This window comes from Juglans microcarpa x Juglans regia, chromosome 3D, assembly GCF_004785595.1.
Source record: "Juglans microcarpa x Juglans regia isolate MS1-56 chromosome 3D, Jm3101_v1.0, whole genome shotgun sequence".
NCBI classification, from domain to species: Eukaryota; Viridiplantae; Streptophyta; class Magnoliopsida; order Fagales; family Juglandaceae; genus Juglans; species Juglans microcarpa x Juglans regia.
The window spans coordinates 3498668-3524400 of NC_054598.1; the positions used below are offsets into that span (position 1 = coordinate 3498668).

The following is a 25733-nucleotide window of genomic DNA, read 5'->3' on the forward strand; positions in this document are numbered from 1 at the left end:
ATGTCGTTTTCAGTTTAGGTTTCTATTTTTATTTTCTGGGCCTTCAACCTCGGCCCCGAAGTGTCCCCATTTGATCGATATTCAGCCCATTTGTAGACAAAGGATTAACCTAGGGCCAGATTCCTTACCCATTCCATGGAAGTTTTATCTCTAGGTTTCTGACCTTTTGATATCTGCAAGGTGATGATCAATGCACCTATTATTATGCAGATATAAAGAAATAAAAGAGGTAACAGATGGTGGATAATCATGGCTATAAACATCTCATCTCATGCAACATTAGTATAAATTAGTCCAGGTCCATCATCAGGGTGGGTGAGGGAAACTAAATGGAAGGTTTTTCTTTCTTTCTTTTCTTAGTTTCTCTTTTACAATCTAACTAGCAAATCCACCACATATTTGTCAGGATATCTATTAATGGCATTAATCTTCCTATCACATGTCACCAAACCACTTCAGGCCTCCAGCTGCTCACAGCTTCGCTTTACAAATCAACTCCCAACTGCTTTCTACAAGATAACCAACAAAATAACCCAAGTTTTTCTTTCTTTTCAGTGAATAAATAACCTCTGACACTTTTTTTTTCCCCTCTCTTTTGGAAGTTCTCCTTATCATAGTAAAGTGGTCTTCTTGCTCCGTTCATTCCGTCTGAAACTTCAATAACAGGCCGCAGACGCCACTCTCTCCGTTTCCCCCATGTTATTACGGACCATAAATTAGAAAAGTATATCTACCAGTGCACAGAATGGACTCTCCGAAGAGTGCGTGGCGGTCTTCGCTCCTCCACAACTGGAATGAGGTTCTGCATGAGCTGCATGTGGATTTTGTTTAAGATAAAAAAAAGGATAGACGAACAAACCAACACGAGAAGCAGCTTTATTACTTATATCATTAGAGTTAGAGCCATCCCCAAACAAAACCAGATACCGATATCACACATGCAAAATCTTGAATAATATCATATATTAATATTACGAGAGTTGCAGCTTTTCTATGCGTAATAGACATTTTACTCCCTGGACACAAATCGACCAAAGCAGGTTTTTTTTTTTTTTTTTTTTTTTAAGTCAGTAAATAAGAATTTTATAGATGATAATAGGCATAGCCCAAGCCCACGGGACAATTCCTCCAGAACAGTTGATCCAGGTTTTCTACTTCTTTTGTTTTTGATAAAAACGAGTTGATTCCTAGTTATCTATCATTGTGAGCCATTATAGCCCAAGTAGAGACTGCAAGTCACCTGCTAAAAATAAGTAACATGGATTATATCAAACCAGCACCACACAATTACACTCTATATGGAAAAGAACGGACTTGCAAACAACTACCATTTTTTTATGGGAGTTCAATCATTGACTGATTTCAAATCTTATTCACACAAGTTTCTGATTTCTTACCATAAAAATATTGTTTTGGTTTCTAATTTTATTCATTCATCTATCAACGTCACAGTGCCACCAGCTGTGATACACTGATGATACGGCATGGCTTTGTAACTGTAAAATTGGTCAGTTCCTAGAAATGATTAAGATATAACCTTTTGTAATAGGGATGAGAAGGGAGAAAGATGCTATAGTTATAGATAACTGTAATTCAACATCCTATAGTTATTCACGTGTGTTTTGGGGAGAGTGGTTCACTCACTGTATGATGTAAAATAGAACCAAAGGACAAGAAAATAAATACCATTAAATAATAGAGTTAATTAACTTACACTATATGTGAGCAGATGAGGTGCCAAACCAGTACAAATAACTCCATAAAAGGCCCACAAAGTGCATTCTTGCCAATTAATTGTGTAATAAATAAATTGCATTATTGTCGGACTATTATGAGATTACTTGGTACGCAATTCAGCTTGATTACCAACTTTTGAATACTACCACATTTGCAGGTTATGGGTGGAGAAAATAATATCTAGATATCAGACTTGAGATTTTTTCATACTAGGCTTTGATTGGGATACTTATGCTACTTGTTTTGAACCCCATCCGTAGTTTTCAAATCTGATAATCAATCTTTGTTATGTTAGAACATTAATAAATTTTGCTATCAACACTTCTAGTAATCTTTCGCAATATCAAACAACCTTTTATGGTACCCATATGTGAAAACAAATACGAAGTGAAAAATGCATACCTGCTTGAATCTCTCCTTGTTTTGGTAAGCCTGCATTCAAAACTGTGATGTCAGAAACTTCAGAACAGATGAAAGTCTAGCTAATAGACAGAGATATCAATGTCACTAAGCAGGCAGTTTGATTATCATTAACACAAGAACAAACATATAGTTAAGGCGTCCAAACATGAAAGAAAAGGAAAAGGGACAACTGGCACTTGAAGCCTAGTGCCAGACCTCCTCTAAGAAAAGGCAGTATAGGGGTAGAGAGGTAGAGGTGGGGGGAGAAAAAGAAAGAAAAGGGACAATGTGAATATAAGCCCATTTCTAATGAAAATATTAGCCAATAATTTTACAGGTATTATGGATTTACCACATTAAATCCATGAAAATAGGTTTATATGGCAAGGATTCGTAAGTGTACCTCTTCTCTTAAAAGCCGTGCATTCTCCTCCTCCAGCTGGGTCACCAGAGATTCTAACTCAACTGTGTAAGCCTGAAATTGAATGGATACACACTTTAGAATAATCCGCTCATAGAACAAATAGGAAAGAGATCAAGCGGCGAGTTTTCAGGATCTAAACAGCAGGTAGCATAAAACAAGAGTACTCATTACTCGCAAGAACCAAGCAAAAGAAAATATTTAAGTTCGAAGAAAAATTACATCTGAGAAGCACATAACAAGAAAAGAAATCAAGTTTAACCTAGGATCGTTAGTCATTCAAAACGCATGAAGATAAAAAGTTCCGCCAACCTTCTTAGCCTTGTTCGACAAATTAGCTGGTGAGTTTTTCATCTTTAAGAAAATAGAGTAAACAAGTTAAATTAAACAAAGAAAATCTCTTCTTTACTCGACTTCCTTAGAAAATCAGCCGCTTGAAAAAAAAATATTAATCGATATATTTTTTTTTCATCGTTTAGGACTTGAGAAGAACAGAAAACCCCAGGTCCCCAAACATTAAAAAGCCAATTCACCACTTAAATCCACAATCCACAGAGGTGGAATGCTATTTTCCGAACAGCAGTACAACTTATTTATAAGAAAAGATCAAAATTTTCATCCGTATGTTTTTTTGCGCCATTATCTTAACAACCAAACAATGAGAAACTAGATAAATAATTTAATTTTTTTTTTTTAAAAACACCTTTTTTTATAGGTAAGAAAAACACCAAAACTTGGCGTGGTTTGCTTCAAAATCAGATAACATAAAAAGTTTGACACCAATGTCATCTGTGTTTCCTCACCAGCCAAACACAGAAGGATAAAACGATGGCAATAGCAACCAACCCTCTATATAACATAGAAGAAAATGATTATTAAAGAAATACTAGAATAAATTAACAGCAATGTAAATCTATTTGGCATCCGAGAATAAAAAAAGCAAAGAGAGAGAAAGGGTTCATTAGTAGTAAAGGCCCAGTTTTCTCCTCCCCAATCTTCACTAGTTTTCTTAGTAACTAAAAGCCATACATAAAATAAAATAAAGTTTAAACACCGACCTGCTTGCGTTCCCTGGACCTGGCAGCTGACTCTCGGTTCTTGATCATCCGTCTCTGCCTCTGCTGCGTGGCCTTATCGACCACCGGCTCTTCAACTGCCCTTCTCTTTCCCCTTCCCCCTCCTACTGCTCCTCCAACAACAACTCTACCGTCAAACGGCACCAGTGCATGCCCCACCTCCACCCCCTGCAGAGCGAACTGACCACCGTTCATGGCCACTGAGGCGGAAGAGTCAACACCATAACCCCCAGGGCCCGGAACAACCGCTCCGCTTCTGACGTCCTCCTCCCTTACCGCCCCGGCTTTGGTCAAAAAGTCCTCCAGAGTCATCTCCTCCAGCTGACCAGAAGCAGCGTCGTTCCCTGCTTCCTCTGCATCCGCTTGCCTCTGATTATCGTTGCCGGCCACGATCTCTTTCCAGACGTCGTCCACTGTCTTGTCTCCGAGCTCCTTAGGCTGGGAGAAGCTCCGCTGAGGAGAGATCGAAGAAGAGCCATCGAGTGGGAGCTGGTTTGGGGTCTCGGAGTAAAGGTTCTTCAAGAGGTCGTCCATGCTCATGGAAGCGACAAGGGCCTTGGAGGATGATGAGGGGTTTTGTTGATGTTGTTGTTGTTGAAGATCGGCGAGGATGGTAGAGAGGGAACAAATAGAGGACTGGCGTGGCAGATCGGGATTGGTGGTTACCAGCTTCGACGAGGCCATGCTCGGATTTCTAGGGCTTCCCAGATTCCCTGTATCTTTTTTTTTCCCAATCTGAGAGAGATTTCTTCGGACACTCCTTTCTTCTGCAACACCTCTCTCTCTTCTCTCGCTGTCTTCCGTGTGTGTGTGTGAATTCAGGGAGGCGTTGTGGATTGTGGCGCTTTTCTTGGGGTGTATTCTCTAGGATCAGCTATACTAATTATGTATACTAATTATTTTATTTTATACTTTTTATTATTTCTTTCAGAGAGAGAGAGAAGACAGAGACAGCGTAGGACTCGTAAAACAGTTGAAACTCGGCAACTTTTTTTTTAAAAAAAAAAAACAAAGTACGAGAGATATAGAGAGAAAGACCGGCTTCAGTCCGGAGAAGGACATTTCGTGAGATTTAGGGGCATTATCGTAAAAAAAGCAGTGCAGGCAGCAAGTGCGGTGTTTCACTGTTTTGTTTGGTATTTTGATTTGGACGCACTCTTTTGTTATTGTTTTAGCGTATAAAAATGAGGATAAACATTTTGATAAGCTCATGATTGAGTACGTATAGCTTTCGGAAGCAGTCCCCAACAATGACACTTTTATGGGATTGGGTCACTCCGTTTAGATATCAATATTATGATCTTTGCATTAAACTTAGGTGGTCTGACATAATTCATAATTTTTAAAATAAAAATTTGGAATTCAAAACTCCAATCTCTCAATTTAAAAAAAAAAAAAATTACGTGCACTACTTTTTTATTATCCTCAATTAAATTATAGTTATATAAATAGTTTTAACTATACCATGTTAATGTTATGTGATATAAATTATAGAACCAAAATAATACACCTGTATTTCAAAAATACCTATTAATTTTTTTTTTTTTTGTAAATAACTATGCTAATAGGTTCAGTAGAGATCCCTTTCCTATGCCTATGGACTCGACCAACCAACAATCTAGGCCATGACAACAAAATAATAATAATAATAATAACAGTATTTCATAAAGAAAAGTCATTCCAGATTTATTTGGCGAAATTTAAGTTTGCTTTGATTCATGATAAATTATCAGCGAAAACAATATAATTTGTATAAATTCAAATAATTTATTAATCATTATTTTCGGTAGTACTATTTATCTTAAGTTTTTGTACCTAAATCTAATACTATACGCGTTATTTGAATTAGTATGGATATTAATATGTGCGAATATAAATTGAATATATTTATTGAAAAGATTAATGTTTTTATTAATAAAAAAATTATAAATAAAGTTATAGAATATATCGTACACAGTCAAATCGGCAGGGCGGTGCAGCTCTGAATGGCAGTAGCAGCGGGATATTTTTGGCGGTTACAAACCACGCGCACCAGTAGCGGCGGGTTTAAGATGTCAGTTCCGGTTCACCTTACATACCCGAAATAGCAACAAAAAATCCCTCCCAAAAGGTTTTGTTGCCTCTTAAAACTACTGGATCTTGCCGTTTATGGTTCCCAAGACCATACTGTTTCGGATTTTTGATTGAAAATGGAGCGACATTTTTATTTCCTCCCCTACCCCCGTTTTACTACTTCCAACGGATTCCTTTTGACCGTTTCAGGCATGATATTTATTCCTTCACGGCAAGAGTTTTCGTGGAAAAAGCAGTAATCTCTTGCACAGAGATGTAGCATAACAATTTTTGCATTGTATTGTGTCTGTCGGAGGGGAAGGGTAAGGAAAGGAGGGGCTTTTTTGACATTTTAAAGTTGATGCGGCAGAGCACAACTTTACGTGTACGACTTGTCTTCTTCGTTTCTTTCTTTAATACCTCATGCATTGCATCTTCTTTTTTCTTTTTTAAATTGCCTTTTTCATTGCTTCAACTTCTGGTATTTCTTTTGGCCTCTTCTGCAATATCTTTATTTATTGCTTTCATCCCTTTGTTTGATTTAATTAAGAGTGAACCAAGTTGTTGGCAATATTGATTATCTAAACATCACCCCCAACCTAACGCCATGAGTTCATCATCATGATATTTTAGAAAATCGGATATTTGTGACTTTTTTTTTATAATAAAAATAATTATTTACGATGAAAATATACTTATTTTTACAGATGATGCAAGTGTTTGTATTTTCTCATCATCTACAAAAATAAGTAGAGGAGAACTAATTGGCTTATGGTTTCAACGGTGATTGCTCTCTTATGCAAGAGCAATGATTATTAATTCCGGGTTTGTCTCATGAGTAATTAGAGTTGTTTGGTATTAATCCATTTAGTTTGGTCGATCCTGCTTGGCTTGCTCCCAATTTAATTTGTTGTTATTTTACTTGCCATCGCTAATTGCACACCTTCAACCCATTAAAAAGGCTGCATCTTTGGTGTTATACATACGTTAACTTCTTATATGTCAATCCTCCAAACTAGTCAAACCAGCAATGAAAAAGAGTCGAGGGCGCGCGGCGTACTCATCCTCTTCCTCATGACTAATTATATATCATAGTTAGGCAGCTTCGAGTTTTTTTTATTTTATTTTATTTTATTTTTTACCGAAATAGCATGGGGCTTTAAGGTGATCGTGATTGCATTTTCAGTCTTCGTTTGCATTCAAAATCCATCTTAACTCATATCATCTCATCATTACAATTTTTTCAAATTTCTACACAAAATATAATAAATAATTCAATTTTTTTAAATCTCAAAACAACTTTATCAAATTTTCACACAAAATATAATAAATAATTCAATTTTTATTCTACTATTTACAAACCATCTCAATTCATATCTAATCCACTTATCTATCCCAACCCCTTGCGCATACTTCAATTCATGTCACTAATGACTTTGTTTTGACAAAATAGTTTAACGTAGAAATTTGGTATCTTTCACGTGCCGATGGATCATAACATATATTCGAGTGGAAGGAAAATGGTGCATATATGGTCATATAGGAAGGGTGATTTCTTCGATCGACAAGTCTCACAAGTCATACAGGGATTCATTTGGTTCCTATTTGGAGTTTGTTGTACTTTTATTGTTGTGGGATTCCCTCAATTGCACTTTTTTTTTTTTTTTTTACGCTCTGATTAATAAAATGCAAAATTCAATATGTGGGGAAAAAAAGAGAGAGAGAGAGAGAGAGACAAATTGGAATGCCTAAAATCTGAGAACAATATCAGGATATATGCTTCCTGGCCAAATATATTCACAAAAACTCCTACTTTTCGTAATGTGGATCTTCAAAGTTGACGATGCGGACACTACGTTCGCTTTTTCATTACTACTGAGTTAGTTGTGTCCATATTCTTAAATTTCGTTCTATTTTCTCGTATAGTATCCAGTATGTAAGGAATAAAATATAACAAGCACGTGGTACTTCTTAGGCCCAACCCATTAGGGGGGTTCATCAGGAGGGAAGAATGAAAAAGTGACATAAAGTAAATGAGAAGTAACATAAAGAATGGGTGAAGAGACGTAAAGCAAAGGAACAGAAGATAAAAGAAGAGATAACTAGACGATTTGGGGAGACTTTTGGCCAGGCTTCTTTGAGACTTCACATTCTTCAACCTCACCACAGAGACTCTAGCGAGAGGATGAAAACTAGAGGATAGAACTCATATCTCTATTATACAGTAAGGACGAGAGACCATGAGAGATTGTAAACAAGCATATTATAGTAGATTCTCTCATTTCCGAATCATCGTGAACGTAAGACTAGTATCAAACTACGTAAATCTGTATATCTCCCTCTATTTATTTCTCTACATTTATTTATTATTTATCGCCATGGTGTCTGCATGGATACCGTATAGCCTCACAGAACCATTGCCAGTAGCTCCATACAACACCAATTGAGGCCCAGAACAACCCCAGCGGGACCATGAATGGATATTTCTCCCTTTTCTGAACTATTGCGCTATTTTCAGGTATTAACAGTTTGTGTCGGCAATGAAATTGGAATTACTTTATATACCGGAAGTGGGAGAATGACGACTTTTCCGCACACTAAATAATCATTGAAGGAGCAGATGAGAATTTTTCAGATTAGTATTCTCAGCCTTCTAACCTTTATTTTTATGAGCCTTTTGCAAAAAATTAAAACAAAAATAAAAAATGGCGAGCTGACCTTTTCTTGTTCGAGCAAAAAGTCATTTTACCAACTAATTAAACTGCAAATACTCAATGCACTTTTAAGTGCACAAAAGGGCAGGATACACCCACCGCACGAAGGATACCTAAGATATGGTAGAGGTGCACTATGCACTTTAATGCATTGTGCACTTGCACTGTGCCATGCAAAGTCGTGTATGGGCGCACGTTACATGCGCCCAAAAAGTATGCAGCAGCGACTAACTGCCTGTCACCCATCACAAGCGGCCCCACCTGTCGAGGACCATGTTGATGAAAGGTCGAACGGATCGACAGGGGTCACCCTGCCTAATCCATGTTGTGCGAGGAATGCATAAGCTTGTGGGATCCATCCCGCCAACCACTTTTGGGGTTGACGGCGATTTCTATCTCCCGTGAGCCTCCCCCTTTTTCCAAAACAGCCACGACTATCAAAGACTAGCATCCGGGATAGCCACTGGCGGCCACCATTGGGTTGCCGGCAGTTTCTATCTCCCATGAGCCTCCCATTTTTTCGTAACAGCCACGGCTGTCGAAGCCTAGCATCCAGGACAAATGCCACCCGAGGAACTCACGAGCTTGTGGGATCCATCATACAAACCACAAGGGTGGCCCGGGACATCCGTCGGCGGCCACTCAAGGAGGGCAACACCATCCCGACTCGGACAAAAACTCCTCGATCGTGCACATCCCAGCCAACGTCTCATCCACGTGGTGTACTGCTACCTGGCCATGTAGAATGTTTCTTAGCCACAACCTTGGAGTACATCTCAACCACCCACCAACGCCATCCACGACTACCACCAAACCAAGCTGCACTTTGACCTAGCGTGATCCGCCTCCAAATCACATTGCATGGCCCATGCAACATGCTACACCCTCCCAATCGGTGGCCACACATAACTCCTCAGACATAGTTGGCCTGGTAATAGTTCTTCACACAACCACAGCGGGTTTCCCTTGAAAAAAGGGAAAGAAGAATAAGAAGAAGAAAGAAGAAATAACACCAGTGGTGGGCAATTTCGGTCAAGCAAAAATAGTCATAGTGGCTAAACACATTTGTTTGTCTCCCTCAAAACTTATGTGAATTTTATTTTTATTAACATAATTGATTCCTGTAGCGCGGAACACCAACTGTACAGCCCCATTCGAACATCGTTCGGACGTCTCAATGTTTATCCATTAGAATAAACTCATTGGCATTCATATGCACACGGACAAGTGCCTCACCTACTTACCTTTCCGCAGGATCCAAAGGGGTGAGTTACGCCTTAAGGTTGCTTTATCTCTCCCATGGTGGCGAGTGGGATCAACACCAACTTGACCATGCACTTACTTTTCTTGTGGCGTCAACAGGTGGGAGCGAGTATAATCTCAAACTGCCTGACAACTTGCCTCCCTGTGAGGGTTGATAGGCAGGTCCAACCCCCTCAGCAGCCCGACCTCCCTCACAGAGGAGAGCGGGTCTAGCCTCTTGGCTACCCAACAACTTACCTTGACCTTCGCCATGGTGAAGAGCGGGATCAACACCAGCCTGACCCGACACTTACATTCCCTTTGATATCAACGAACGAGAACATGTCTAGTCACAAACTACCCTACAACTTATCTCCCCGCAAGGATCAGCAGGCAGGTCTAACCCTCCTGGCGACCCAACCTCCCTCTCGGAGGAGAGCGGGCCTAGCCTCTCAGTTGCCCGATAACTCATCATGACCCCATCATGGTGAAGAGTGGACCAATTCCTTAGCTGTTTGACAACTTACCTCGCCGTGAGCCCCAAAGGGATAGGTTATTCCTAGGAGCTGCTTTATCCATCTCGCGGTGGAGAATGGGCCTAGCCTTCGGCTGCCCAACACTTACCTTCTCCGTGAGCATCAACAGGCAGGAGCTGGTCCAGTCTTTAAAATGTCCGGCAACTGAACTCTTCAAGACACAAAAGGATGAATCATGCCTTAAGGCTGCTCTATCCTTCCCACGATGAAGAGAGGGTCTAACCTCTCAGATGCCTGACAAATTACCCAGACCTCCATCATGGCGAAGAGCAAGATCAGCTCTAGCATACATTTCCTGTGATGTCAATGGGCGAAAGCGGGTCCAATCCCAAACTGCCCGACACTTACCTCCCTGTGAGAGTCATGAGTTTAGCCCTCCTGGTGGCCCAAACTCTTTCAAGGAGGAAAGCGGGTCTAGCCGCTCGGCAACTTACCCTGACTCCCATCATGGTGAAGAGCAGACCAGTTCATCAGCTGTTCGGCAACTTACCTCCCGAAGGACCAAAGAGGCGAGCTTCGCCTAAGACATCCCGACTTCTCCTCCGGTGGAGAACGGGTTTAGTCTTTTGGGTGTCCAAAATTACTCCTGGAACACCATCTCCTGTAATAGAACGCCAAATAGATAACGCCTCAGACCCTTGCCACACTCCATCTCCATCAAACGAGACGCCAAATGAGTAACGCCTCAGACCTTCACCGCACCCCAGACCTTCACCGCACCCCAACAACATAGCTCAGGTTTGCAAATTTTGCACTTGTGATTGGAGATTGTTTACACTAATCGATTTGACTTTTCAGTATGATCAAACATCTTTTACTTACCTTCCCGCTGAAGGTCAACAAGTGGGTCCAGCCTTAAGGTAGCCTGGCCTACCTCACGGTGAAAGGCAGATTCAGTCTTTTGACTGCCCGATGTTACTCTAGGGATCGCATCTCCTTTAGCAAACACTGAGCCACTAGTCTTCGCCGCACTCCAGAATGAAGATTCAGGTTTGCAAATTTCGCATTTGTGATTGAAGAATATTTACACTGGCCAATTAGACTTTTGCAGTATGTTCAAACATCTCTTACTTACCTTCCCGTTAAAGGTCAATCGGTTAGTCCAGCTTTCAGGCGGGCTGGCCTGCCTCACGGTGAAGTGTGGGTCCTGTCTTTCGGCTGCTCACATTACTCTTGAGACATCATCTCCTCCAGCAAACACACAGTGCTTACACTAGAGGCATGACCGCCTCTCCTAGGTTATTTTCGACAATGAGTCAACAAACAAGAAGGACCAGGGGGCCAACAGGCGGGCAAGTAACTCGACTGCCTGACCTTTGCAACTTACGCGTTGGAGTACATCTCCCGTCATAGCCAAGCTACGCGCTCGTAACTTACACGATGGATCACATCTCTCGCCATAGCCGAGCTACGTGCTCGAAACTTATGCATTGGAGTACATCTCCCGCCATAGCTGAACTATGCGCTCACACCTTACACGGTTGAGCACATCTCCTGTTATAGCTATGATGTGCTCTCACACCTTATGCGGCAGAGAACATATCTCGCCAAGCCAAGCTTCGCGCTTGCACTCTACACGATCAAGCCTATCTCTCGCTTATCTCGCCAAGTCGAGCCTCGTGCTTGTACCTTATACGGTCGAGTCCATCGCCTACTTATTTCGCCAAGTCGAGCCCCGCACTTGTACTTTACGCGGTCAAACCTATCTCCCTGTTATTTCACCAAGATGAGCCACGCGCTCGCATTCTGTATGGTTGAATCCATCTCCCACTCACCTTGTCAAGAAGAGCCCCGCGCTTCCGCTTTATGCGGTCGAGTCTATCTCCTGCTCACCTTGCCAAGTCAAGCCTCGCGCTCTATGCGGTCGAGCCTATTTCTTGTTTATCTCGCTAAGACGAGCCTCGCGCTTGTCTCTCTAAATTGAGCTCCGCACTGGCACTTCATGCGGTTAAACCCATCTCTCGCCTAATCTTGCGCTCAGAAATCTTTATCACTTGACGAAGTAAAACATATAACCAGGGACCAGCTCTTGGAGTTTATTTCTCTACGGACTCGAGTGGATCAGTTTGATTGCATATTTTATCGTTAAAGATTCTCCACGTCTTCTTTTTGGAATAAATTGCCCTTAAGAATTGTGGACAACTGTAAGGAATAAAATATAATAGGCCCATAGTATTTCCTAGGTCCAACCCAATGGGGGGACTTATCAGGAGGGAGGAATGTGAAGAGAGAGGAAATGACAAATGGTTGAGGGAATGACGAGTGTAAGGAGGAAGTAACATAAACTAAAGGGGCAGTGACATAAAGAAGGGGGAAGAGACGTAAAGCAAGGGGCAAAAGATAAAAGATGAGGGAACTAGATGACTTAAGGAGACTTTTGGCCAGGGTTCTTTGAGACTTCACCTTCTTCAACCTCACCACAGAGACTCTAGTGAGATGATGAAAACCAGAGGATAGAACTCAGATCTTTATTGTACAGTAAAGACGAGAGACCATGAGAGATTATAAACACGTATATTATAGTGAATTATCCCCTCCCTAAACTCCTGTGGACGTAGGCCTAGTGCCGAACTACGTAAATCTGTGTGTCTCCTTCTATTTATTTATTATTCACCGCTATGGATGTATGCACGGACACCATACAACCAAAGGGGGCTCCACACAACACCAATTGAGGCCTAAAACAACCTTAGTAGGGTAGGGAATAGATCTTTCTCCCTTTCCGGATTATTGTGCTATTTTCGGGCGTTAACATAGTACACCATATATCCTCGTTCTGTTTCGTTTCAAATTTTGGCCAGTTCTGGTCAAATTTTGACCATTCCGGGTCCTATTCCATTTTAGATTATTTTTGTAATTTTCTTGTGCTTCAATAATATTTTTATAAATTTTAAATCTAGATTGTATTTAATTAACTTTATAATATAAAATGTATTTATGTAACTTTAATTTTTTTTTGTAACGTTAAACATATCCACTCATTCTTTTATTTTAAATATCATTATTTTTAATAATTTCTCTATTATTTTATTTTTTTCCTTTGTTTTTGTGTCTCATGATTTTTTCAATGTGTATTCATTTTATAAATCTTCAATTCTTCCATATATATATAGGTATTTATTCTATTAGTTGTTAGTTTATATATACATATAAATATTCATATATAATATATAGTTAATTTCGAAACGATACATCAAAATGCATCGGTATTAAAATATTTAGTTCAAGCACTTAAACCGGAATGATCAGAAATTCAAAACATTGGCTGTCTTATGCAATTTTAAGATTCGTATGGGAAAACTTGGCAGTGAAGGTGACCCGACCCGACCGAGCCCAGCCCAGCCTGGAATGACAATCTCATCCTTGCTGCCCACGTCTCTGTGTCCTGAAAAAGGAAGGGCCCACACTGTTTTCATCTCACAGAAACGGAAAAATAGTCGTATAAACAAAACACGTACTCGTAGAATCATAAGTCCCGCCCAAAAACGAAAAATAACAAAACTCGAAAAAATAAACAAGAAATCCAAGAATCACGACCCTCTCTTCTTCTTTCTTCATCAATGGCGTCAAGATCTGCTTCAATCTCCTTGAAGATTGTCTCCCTCTCCCTCTTCATTCTCCTCCTCTCCCTCTCAGGCGCCGTGAGGCCGGTCAACTCCATACCCGAAAGGGAGTTCGACTCCATGCTAGGCGCCCTAAGAGCCCGCGGATTCAACCTCTTCTCCAACGCCATCACCACCTCCGACCTCCACTTGCAACTCCTCTCCGACTCACTCTCCACCCAAATAGCTCATGGGAATAATACTCGTCCTCGCTTCTTCACCTTATTTGCCCCCACCAACTCCGCCTTATTCACCCTCGATATGACACAAACGGCGTCCTCTTATACTGACACCCTCCGCCTCCACATCGTCCCCCGTCACCTCACGTTATCCGGCCTCCGCAGCCTCGCTTCACTCCCCACACTTCTTCCCTCACGTTCCCTCCGCGTGACCACCAGGCCTGTCTCTTCCCGCCATGGGCTTCGGTCTACTCGCTTGATCGTCTCCGTCAACAACATAGACGTCGTTTTCCCGGGGCTCTACTACGGCCGTTACGTGGCCGTTCATGGCTTGAACGGCGCTCTCGGCCTCGGACTGCAGTCTCCATTGCCACACGGTTTTCGCCATCCGGATCATTCCTCTACTCGCCGTCCCCGCAGGTTTCTGCTTCCAGTTAACCGCACAACAGTCTCTCCGGTTCCAGACGTTGCTTTGAATAACCGAACTAGTCGTATGGACTTCGCTGAGGCCAACCGTACTACACCAGAATCCGAAGGCATGCACCGTTACTCCCCGGCGGCGACAACTGGAAATATTGGGATTTTGCAACTGGAGGATCATATTCCTGCGAAACATTCCCGATCGATCATGGTTTCGCTGTTGGAGACTGGAAATGGTGATCACGGGCATGAGTCTTCCGGCGAAGCCCCGTCGCCGTCGATGGATGTGCTAGAAGATGGGATGATAATGGGGGAGAAACTTTGGCTGTTGGATGAGCAAACCGAGGACTAGACGATAACAGATAGTGGTTTAGCATCGGACCAATTCAATGTCCGGGGATGTTCATCCGCATGCCGTTGAGGCCTCGTTGGACACCGCGGTAAAAAAACAAAATCAATTTCACTTTTTTGTTTTTGGGTGATTCAACTGCCTAGGATTTTTTGCTTCCGCAATTGTTTGGGAGAACTGATTTGACTTGTGCATGTTACGAATCTTCGTAACTTTTGGTATGGCATTTTCATGCAAAATTACACATGAAAATTCAATTGAATAGACATTTGATAAAAATACACCAAAATTTGTAGCTGGGCTGAAATTTGCGAATTTTAAGTGATTTCCGAATGAACATTGTTGTTTGCGCGCCCAGCCAACAGATCTTCCTGGTACTATGTTTGAACTTTACTCCTCCTCGAATCCTCCTCCATCATCCATGTCCATGTCCCCATCTCCGAAGTCAGGGTCATCCGCCTGGCCGTGGTCAGCATCACCGTGATTGTCAGGAAGGGGTGCATTATTATCCACCTCATCCTGCTGTCCCGTCTCTCCATACGAGGGTTCAGCGTTCTTGGCTCTCATAGAATCCAAGTTTTCATCAGTGAAAAATGAGGTATAGGGCTTAGAAACCTGCAGGAAGAAATTCTCAGTTTCGATGTTAAAAGGCCCCAGGAATGTTTGGAATTTCAGATTAAAATATATATATATATATATATATATATATATATATATAATAAAACAGGAATATGTTGTGCTGAGAAAAAATGTTGGAAAACAAGCATGCGTAAAACCAAATGATTCAAGTTGGGGTCGAAAAAGAACTCAAAACACCAAGTTCACCTTAATACAACAATCTCTCTTCTCTGCACTTTCCACTAGGTTATTCCAGTGCTTATCCCTTCCCAATGTTGATGAAGACCCTACCACCTAAACAAACAGTTTAAAAGCTTAGCACGTATGGAGTGAGGTGAAGTCCAAGAGTCAAAAACACCTGCTGGACCATACCCAAACCTAGAATAATGCCATACCAGGACAGAAGACTTTGCTCTGGTGATCCCAACATTCATTCGCCGAAAATCAGCCAGAAACCCAATGCTTTTATCTTGGCTCGCCCTAACACATGAAAATATTGCAACATCCTTTTCACGTCCCTGAAACGAAGAAACATTGTCTGTTCCTTCAACATCTCATTTGCCATACCTCGAACCAAACAGATAAAGAAAAATTGGGCCCACATTGAACTCAATAATCTCAGTTAACTTTGTTAAGCAACAATCTTAGTTATTTAAGATATCTGGAATTGGTATGGGGTTAACTGAACCTTTTAACTCTAAATTAAATGCAAGCTATATATTTTTTTTATCGGTAAACAAGATTATATTGATCATAAGAATAGAGAAGAGCCCAAGTATATGGGATTATATCATACTATAAGCAGGAAGATAGTTCCACTTTACCTGGCAGCCATCGACGGTAGTAATATCAACTACTTTATTTGAATCGACTCCAAAAGTAGTCTTAAAGCGGTCCTTGAGGAGCTTTACTTGTTGGCTATAGGGGGATATGATTGCGAACTGAGAACTCGATTTCAGTTCGGGATACATACTCACCAACTTATGATACATGAGCAGAACAAATTCAGCCTCATCAACATTTACCCAAGACTCACTTCCTGAGAGTTTGGATTCTTTCCCTTCATGTAAATCAAAGAAGCAAAATGGACCAAAGCAGTGGTATTCATGCCAGGCCCGACTTGTAAGCACTTCGATATTAGGCCCATCCTCTAATGACTCAGCATAAAACTCCCTTGAGGGAAAGCTTCTAATCTGCTCGAAAGGCATGGTTTTGAAACTCAGAAAAGTACAGTTAAACATACCATAAATTATTATATTACTATTCACTGAGCTGGCATATTTATACCGTAATGTGCTCCTAAGCACCATTAACTTAACCATCTATATTCTAAAAACTTCTGCAAGGATAAATCTGATCTAACCTCTGGATGCATTCGGTACTGCGTCTTCAGCATCGTCACAGGATAACCAGCCCTCTGAAATCGCTTGAACAAACTCGTCCCATATCTTCAGTTTTGAAAACAAGAGGAAAATTCAACGCATCAGACGTTTTAGAGTAAAAATTAAAATACAATGTTCATAATTGAAAGTGATATACCCAAATTTCTCGGCAATGGGAGAAATCACAGTTGCTGGCAGTTGAACTGGATCGCCAACCTAAACAAACAGAACTATTTATCAGCTAAAGCATAATATAAACATTAGATGAAACCTTACAAAGATGATGAGAGATGTATAAAGTAAGAGGTAATATAATATGAACATTTGACTTGGAACTCCTACAATAACAAGAAAGGTGCCTGAGATATACCAGAAAAACTTGTTTGCATCCATTGGCCAAAGGAATAAGAGTTGCTGGTTCCACCTGCATAGAACATATACCACATGAAAAGGCAATATTTATAATATATATGACTCATGACGACCAGCAACCTTTTTGATACCCAACAATACACCATGTATAGTTTTGTAAATTAACCTAAAATAGTCAGCTTTAGCAATCCAAGGAGAGAGAGAGAGAGAGAGAGAGAGAGAGAGAGAAGAAGGGGAAAACATGCAAGAGGGTGGCTCTATGGCACATTGGCACTTGTCACATAAAAGGCAGCTCATAAGGCTCACAAGTATTTTCATCCACTCTCTCTTAACAAATTTATACCGTTAGTCCTTAGTCCCTCAGATTTGAGTGCCCTGTGAATAAAAAGAGTACGAATTATATAATATTTCCATAAAATTGCACGTCCAACATGTATCTAGTCAGATGAGGAGCATCTCTTTAGTTACTTCTTTATTAGAAATTCTAGCATGGAGCATCTCTTTGGTTCCATCATCAGCATGCTTAGGCTGTTGATAGATGTTTCATCACCATTACATTGTTTTAGTCAGAGATTTCCCTCTTGAGCTGCATCCATTTACCACCGAGTTTATCTTATTGTTCGAAACCTATATCGAAAGAACCCACCTCAGAGATTGGGTAGTGTTGGGCATAACCTTTAGTTCATCAGGATAAAGGGAGTATATGGTTTTGGCGGAAAGGAATAATCCACTTGTCTAGCTGATTCTGACCGCAATAACAAAAAGTGAAAATAAAGAAAAAGGGAATATGGATCAGTTGTTTATCTATAACTAAGTGCCTGTTTGGGATTGCGGTAGGAAACAGAGCTTTTTGTAGTAGAGCTTTTAATTGTAGAGTTTTACTAAAGGATTTACTACTAAAAAGTTGTTCACTATTTGGTAAACATGCACTTAAAGCACTTTTAGCGTTTATGTGCAGGAACTTTTAAACAGATGCTTCAATTAGGTGCTTTTTAAAAAGTAGGACTTTTAGATTTTTTAGGGCTTTTAAAGCACTTTTTATAGATTTACTAAACATACCATTTTTTTCTTTAAAGAGCTTTTAGGCTGTTAAAAGAACTTTCTAAGACTCTAACAGACACTAAGACGGGCTTATATCTGCTCAAACTTATAGTTGAGCGCAAAAGGGCTAGAGCAGTTCAACAATAAACACAATTATTGAAACTTACAGCTTGTGCTGCTTCATCTATTATAACAACATCAAAACCACGATTCCATTTACTGAAAAGTGTTGAACCACTGAAGCTAAGGGTGGAGAAGACCTGCCAATCATAGAGAGATTAGCAAGGAAACTTTTTTTTATAGGTTAGAAAGGAAACTATTTAACCTCTCACTTTTAACACAAGGCAAGAATTACATACGATCACGGCCTCATCCAAGATTGCAGCACGGATCCTGTCTTTATCTCTCCCTGGAACTCCATGTTTCTCTTTATCAGCATTCATGCTTTCCTGCTTTTGTTTCACCTGCAAAGGGAATCAGTCACTGTCAAATTTGGACTCACATCCATGTATCATAAAAAAAGTGTGCCCAGAACAGTCTGAGATCCATCGAATCCAAATCAGCAACCATTATAGTTTGTTGGTGGAATTTTGCATTCTGGACTGTTGATGTTATGGCTAACATCTGCAGCTTTGTATACCTCCTATGCACTTTGAACCCTTAGTGCTTTTTTTAATAAAATCTTGGCATCTCTATTTATCCAAAACATAAAACAAAGAAGAATCTCCAGTTTGGGGGAAAAACAGTAAAAAGAAAATGAAAGATGATATTAATAAAGTGAAGTACAATCGTGTTATGCTATTGCCAAACACATACAAGGTAATCCATGGAGACTGCCCGAACAGAGTGATGCTCCTTAAGACCGATCCGCACAATTTTAGGATTATATGCACGGTCATTTTCATCACGAATACCTGACAATAACCAGAATACATTTGAAGGAGATATAATATGCGGGAATGGCAGTCGAGTGACACTAAGGCCCCGTTTGGATAATGAGATGAGATAAGATAGTTTTAGATGAAAGTTGAACGTTGAATAAAATATTGTTAGAATATTATTTTTTAAAATTATTATTGTTTTGGGATTTGAAAAAGTTGAATTATTTAGTATATTTTGTGTGAGAATTTGAGAAAATTGTAATGATGAGATGAGATGATACCATACCGTTTCTGTATCCAAAGGGGGCCTAAATGTTCACTAAAAAATACTGACACGAAAATGAGAAGAGTATCTACAGAAAATATCATCGTTGTTATCTACCTCAAAGCACTTATTCAAGTTCATTAAATATTTGCAACATAATTAACAAAAAAAATGTGATTTGCAATAGATTATCCTCTTTGCCTATAACTTGATAGATTAGTCAGTGGATAACATAATAGCCAGAAACCCTTTATTCTTCAGGAATGGACAATACAATTCACACCATATATTGTGACTTGAATTAAATTTGATTTCCACAAGAAAACTGTCTGTAATGCAAAAGTAGTGCGTTTCTTGTGTCAATTGGCTTCCAACTTGCAACTGAAATCCAACCGGCACAAGACAACTTTCAGGATTCAACACTTATCCACATCTCCACACCAGCATCTAGCATTCCTTTTCTTTATACTTCTTTTTTTTTTTTCCGGAGAATGGTGAAGCTAATCACAGAGTTGTGCAACTAATATAAAAGCCACATCCATCATATATCACAACAAAGACAGCTAAATTATGAGAAGATAATAATTCATGCAAATGTGAAAAGAAAGAAGAAAAAGTCGCTGTACCAGTATTTAAAACACGCAAGACAATCTCATCAAGTGCAGAGTTTGATGGAGCGCATACCAGCACACGCACTCGATATTTACGACTGGAATTGACTACTTCTGGCTTCTGCATAGCACATTGAAGTTAGAAGAAATGATCTTCAAGGTCTCAATGGTACAAGTTACACACTAAAACTTACCAACTCATTTCCGGTGGTAGGAAAAAAACCATCATCACCATCAATGGGCATTATGTTATCCCTAGGATTATTACCAGTTAACCAAGGAGAAGCTCGCGCCCAGTGATTGTACCTGCATATATTACCCCCAATAACACAATTTTTTCTTTTTTTGATAAGTAACCCCCAATAACACAATTTAGAGAGTTACACAAGCCAAATTTAGTAATTTACACATACACACACCAGAGACCAAATTCCAGGTGTGATGTTCAGGGTTTAAGTTCCAAGATCACCATTTTTTCAGGAAACTGTTTTGAGCATATAGATTCAACTTTCCTTACTTTTTTTTTTTTTTTTTTTGACAAGTAAGAAGAAATTTCATTGATATAAAGATAGGCATAGCCCAGGTACATCGGAAGAACTTTCCTTACTTAAAATAGAACATTTTTCACTTAAAAGAGAATTAGTCAATAGCGTTATAAACACTTTTGTGCTTAAAAAATTTTAGTGCATGTTTGGGATTGCGGTGAGAAATATAGCTTATAGATTTAGGACTTATAGCTTATAACTAAAGTAATAAGTTCTACTATTAAAAAGTTATTTACTGTTTGGTAACTATATGTTTAAAGCACTTTCAAACATTTTACGTTTATTTGGAAACAAATTAAAAAGTGCTTTCTGATGTAGAAATTACGATTATTTAAATTTTTAAATATTATGACCATATCCTTGAAAGTTGTAATTATTTGAAAGTTGTATGGGTATTTTCGTCTATTGACAGTCTTTTTAAAATTCGAATTACATTCCAATTTATCCAGAAAAGCATGTTTAAGAAAAAAACATCAAAATGATGTTTTTCCTCAAATGTACCTTTTAGCTTATTTGAGATTAAAAGTGTTTTAATATATAACACCCAAACAACCTAATTTTTCCATTAAAGAGCTTTTAAGACTATTTAAGTACTTTTTAAGAATCCTACCGCAACCCCAAACAGGCCCTTAGTAGTAGTAGAAACAGAAGCAGCTTTTATAAAAAATACAATTCTCCAAGTCACATAGCGTTTGTATCAAATAAAATGAGAGTCGGAATCATAGATTGAAATAATCAACACAAAGAAATATTCTTAAATAAAGTCATTCAAAATATTAACGGTCAAGTACCCAAAAAAAAAACAAAAACAAAACTACCTATCAAAATAATCACCAAAAAGAAGAATCAGGTTATAGCAAAAACACAAACTTTTCTTGAAGAGGTAATTCTGGCCCACGCTTTATTTCACGCAATTCACCCCTACATGGAAAAGAAACAGAAGCATACATGTAACTTGGAATGAAATATAGAGGAATGATTCTGAACTTTCCATAATCACAATGACTACTATAACCTTTTTTTTTATGAAAACAATGACTGCTATAACCTATATATGTTATAGTACTTATGCCAAAACACAAAGAAAGGTGGGGCATATTTTTACTTGGCGAGCACCCTTGCAGGAGATGCATGCAAAATGGCACTTAGAAGCCCAAGAATAGTCTTTGTTTTTCCTGTTCCTGGGGGGCCCTAAAAGGAAGCATGCTGTCAGTATCCACATTCTATATGTCTAGGCATCGAAGAAAGAAACACTCTTTCTGAGTCAATCAGTTATAGAATGAGAGGATGCTCTCTCAAAATAATTTTTATTCTAAAACGCTCATGGTAGCTATAACAATCTTAGTGATATGATATGAAAATATAGAGAAAATACTACAGAAAAGCAATTCACTGGGAAGGTATACAAGAGTTAGTGTCAGCCTTTTTATATGAAGTCTAATTTCTGTTTTACAACTTCGGGGAAATTTTATAGGCTTTATAAACTTACTCTGCAAGGTAAAAAATTAAAACTAACCCTCCTTAATACCCTATATAAAAGGAATTTAATTTAACTAAGAAAACATTAAAAATGCCCAACTCTAGAGGATTAAATCCTACACTTAAAAGTTCAGAAAAATAATGAAGAAATATTGAAATTTTCCCAGCCACTTTGTAAAGACCATTTTGGACCAAGAATAAACTTCCATGATAGTTACTGGACCTTTTGTGAGTTTCCTGATAGTCATCTTTAGTTCCTTAATTAAGGTTTTATAGATAGGTAGGACTCGAATCATTTCAAAGGCTAGGATTAACCATATGAGGGCTCATAACTGCGAATAGGTTGTAATCGTCTCAACACGTGTATTTGTTGTAATATCCCCTGTGTACTTCGTTATGCCTCATTAACAGAATCATCTTACTTATCATTAAAAAAATTATGGATACGATGTAATCACATATTTGATGAAGGTTATATGTTTGATGCTAAAATATCCCGATGCATATCTTCTATTAGAAATTAAATTGTCAATCGAAACTTGTAAACAAAGGTAAATTATCACCAGGACTCTTTAATATTAAACCCTAATCGCTCTTTATTAATCTACCATGAAAATATAACCACTTGCTCAAAGTTAAAGGGATCTGTCCCATTCTGCTTCACATACTTAACAAAGTCTAACATGAACTAGGAATCAGACTGATTAAGATATTGTTTCAATTATAGGAGATGCAAGCAAAGGAAAAACATAGCATAAATAAATTTACAACAAATTCAGGATGACATAATACGAACCTGTATCAAAACAAAAGCTTTACGTGCTAGACCAGCCTGCAACAGGCAATGACATTCCTTAAAGTAATATAACAAGCGGAATCTTAAAGTATTAAACAAAAAACAAACAGTGATAACAGCATATAAAGAGGGAGAGAGAAAGAAAGAGACGGCTGCGATGCATTGGTTATGGGTTGTTGCAACATATAAGGGTAGTAGCAATCAGATGCAATCTAATCTGGAAAAAGAAAGCAAACGATAATCATATTCAATGATATAAATAGTGAATCACCTGTATGGCCTCTTGTTGGGTTTCATTATGACTGTATCTTATATATTCCTCCAGAGATTTAGAAATTTTCCAGGCCTGGTTTTCAGAACCTAGATTTTTTTCAGCAGCTGATAATATTAAATCCTTAAAAGGGAGATTTCGGATCGACCATAGAGCTGCATATTCACGAGCAATAGTTGATAAACTGCATATCTGCAAGATGTACTGCATACATTAGTTGAGATACTACAGGTTCACAAGCCATGATGAAAACTACAACATATTGTCTTCATATTGGATAAAGTATGGCTCAATAGATATTTTGATTGCCTTGCAGATAAGAGCATTATGATCCATAATAAAATTTATGCATGATAAAATTTATAAAGGAAAACATACTCTGAAATAAGGACTGCATACAAATGGCTAATCTTGAAAGGATCTATAATCTCATGGATTAAATGTTACCTTTAGACTGTAAAATAGTTTATCCACTTCACTAGTCGGAGAAGTAATAAGAGCCCGCATCCTTAACAGTCCCTGAGAATATTTAACTACATCTGGAGTGGTATGCTCAACTTCTCCACCTAAATACATTCTAAGTCTAAAACGATCATTTTGGCAATTCTCCACCGATGCAAATGCATATGTCGTTGGAAATCTTGTACCATCTTGGAACTGAAAAAAACAACACACTCCAGGCAATTAGACACTCAAAAACAAAAACCAATTTCATTTACACATGCAAGTCTTCCTTTTGTTTACCAGGGACCTACAGGAAAAGGAGGGGAAACAAAGCCAATTATTTCAATTGATCTAGTTAATTTAAATTATGTATTGTAGTCTTAGCAGGGACAACTAGTTGACCCATTTGCAGAAAACAGAACTTTCAGTATTCCTTTTTCCAACATTTACTAAGAAAAAAAACAAGGCATAACATAGACCCAAAAGAAACTCTTTTCCAAATGTATTCTACCAAAATATAAAAGAGAAACAATTACAAGAGAGGATAAAGAAAACAGAGACCTAACAAGAAAAAAATCGAAGAAAGCATTGCATTGCATCGCTTAAAAAAACTAGTAATTATGATGAGCTGAAGAGATTCTTTTTTGACACATTATTTCCCCGGGCTTTGGTCATTGTTTGTAATGAGGATAGCTTCAGTAATTTGCTTGTATCCATCACTAATGCTTAGTGGTTGTTAGGTGTATTCTATGTATACTTCCTGTGTACTTGGGCTATGGCTTTTACTATCAATAAGGTTTTACTATTACTTATATAAAAAAACTAATAATTAGAATGTGTAAGAAAGAACCACTGCTACAATGCGAGAAATGCAGAACAAAACACCAGAGAGAAAGAAATTCTGCATGTTTTAAATAAACGGAGAGAGAGAAGCTGAACAAAAAATCAGGTTTCAATTACATTTTCTTTTGAAAGAAGCAAAAGATCATTCTGTGATATTGACTCATCTACTTCCTCAGCCGCATAAGTGACCGCAGGCAAGTGAAATCCATCAATCTCATTGCATTCCACTACCAGCCTGCGCTGCCATTCTGCCACTGTGATGTCCAATACAACTACTTCAGAACTGAAAGATAGAGAGTGTATATTTTGTGTGTCTCCATACATTAAAAACAAAAATTCAAAAGTAAAAGCAACTAAATTTCATTGAGCATTTTGTAAGAGAGAAATGAAGGAACTTAAAAAAAACAATATCAAAACAGAAAGATGCAATTAATACTCAATGTTATCGTAATAAACAAAGATTCTAAGTTATAATGCTTCTCACAAATTTGCTCGGAAGTAGTACAGAAAAATACCCTCTTCTTCATCTCTCTTCTGAGTAATCTGAGCTTTAACTTCCTCGAACAGGAGTGGCTCAAAAGTTGAGACATAATCATCAACGTCCTTGTAAGTATCCTTCACCTTCCTCAGCCCCAAAGAAGATCCATCACCTACGTTTCCTTTATGTTTCTACATTCGAATATTATCAGAGAAATCAAAGCATTTTCACAGAAGAAATGCACACGCATATTCTCACACGGAGAGAGAGAAATATCTTACGTATGATTCCTTGAGGAGGCGGAAGTAGTCCCAACCGAGAACAATTCTGTAGAAACGGAGCATCGGAGATTCTTCTTGAATCTTGTCTCTGTCCACGGCCATGGCTTCGGAGAGAGAGAGAGAGAGGGGTTTTTCGGCCAAAGAAAGGGTTTATGTTCGTAGAGACGCTAGTGTTTATGCTCGTAATTAGTGATTGTGCTAAATAGATTGAACATTATTCTAATTTTTCTGTGTGGAGATTGTGGCATTACGCTTATAAATCCTTGGGTGGCTCTCCGGCCACAGCTGAGACCTACCGCTGTTACATTTTATTTATGTTTTTTTTTATATGATATTTTTTAATATTTAAAAAAAATTACAATTTTATTAAAAAATATTTCTTTAATCGTTTCTTTTTTAAAAAAAAACGCAACAAGAGTCCAGTAGGAGGACTAACTTTTTCCTAAATGCTTTGTAAAGAAAGCCCGAAAGCCCAAGAATGGAGGACTGAAGCCCAATAAAAGGAAATCAACCGTATTAAACAAGCCCAAGCTAAAAAATAAAAAAAATAAAGGCTGAAAAATGAAATATATATATATATATATATATATTGCGACCGACCTATGACGCTATGATCTTCTTCTATATATACCGTATACGTGAAGTATTTTTGCGTGTCCAACTGATTATCTATCCGCCTCGGTCTCTGATTCTCTC

General features: G+C 38.7%; 3 protein-coding genes across 5 annotated transcripts; 1 reads left to right on the plus strand and 2 right to left on the minus strand.

Moving 5' to 3' along the window:
• Positions 1–250: 250 nt before the first annotated feature.
• On the minus strand, positions 251–4520 carry LOC121255469 (bZIP transcription factor 12-like). The gene is made up of 4 exons (XM_041155815.1): positions 3619–4520; positions 2543–2614; positions 2140–2169; positions 251–811 (listed from the first exon to the last, which is right to left on the minus strand). Exons 1-4 carry the CDS (start codon positions 4318–4320, stop codon positions 731–733), a joined length of 885 nt encoding a protein of 294 aa, XP_041011749.1. The 5' UTR covers positions 4321–4520; the 3' UTR covers positions 251–730.
• A 9042-nt stretch (positions 4521–13562) lies between these two features.
• Positions 13563–14733, plus strand: LOC121255456 (fasciclin-like arabinogalactan protein 19). Its single transcript, XM_041155800.1, has one exon. The coding sequence runs from the start codon at positions 13741–13743 to the stop codon at positions 14731–14733; it is 993 nt and encodes a 330-aa protein (XP_041011734.1). The 5' UTR covers positions 13563–13740.
• Positions 14734–14911: 178 nt separating this feature from the next.
• On the minus strand, positions 14912–25262 carry LOC121255358 (probable helicase MAGATAMA 3). Of its 3 annotated transcripts, none has more exons than XM_041155632.1 (20): positions 25038–25262; positions 24794–24947; positions 24396–24532; positions 23439–23648; positions 22992–23183; positions 22721–22756; positions 21551–21636; positions 21316–21366; positions 20095–20206; positions 19916–20021; positions 18960–19057; positions 18476–18607; positions 18311–18403; positions 17101–17154; positions 16888–16946; positions 16712–16796; positions 16173–16541; positions 15744–15866; positions 15556–15642; positions 14912–15345 (listed from the first exon to the last, which is right to left on the minus strand). In XM_041155632.1, exons 1-20 carry the CDS (start codon positions 25137–25139, stop codon positions 15121–15123), a joined length of 2511 nt encoding a protein of 836 aa, XP_041011566.1. In that variant the 5' UTR covers positions 25140–25262; the 3' UTR covers positions 14912–15120. The 3 variants fall into 3 exon arrangements, with proteins under 3 accessions (XP_041011566.1, XP_041011567.1, XP_041011568.1); XM_041155633.1 differs by having other exon boundaries at positions 18503–18607; positions 25038–25261; XM_041155634.1 differs by lacking the exon at positions 25038–25262 and having other exon boundaries at positions 24396–24561; positions 24794–24934.
• Between the last annotated feature and the right edge of the window lie 471 nt (positions 25263–25733).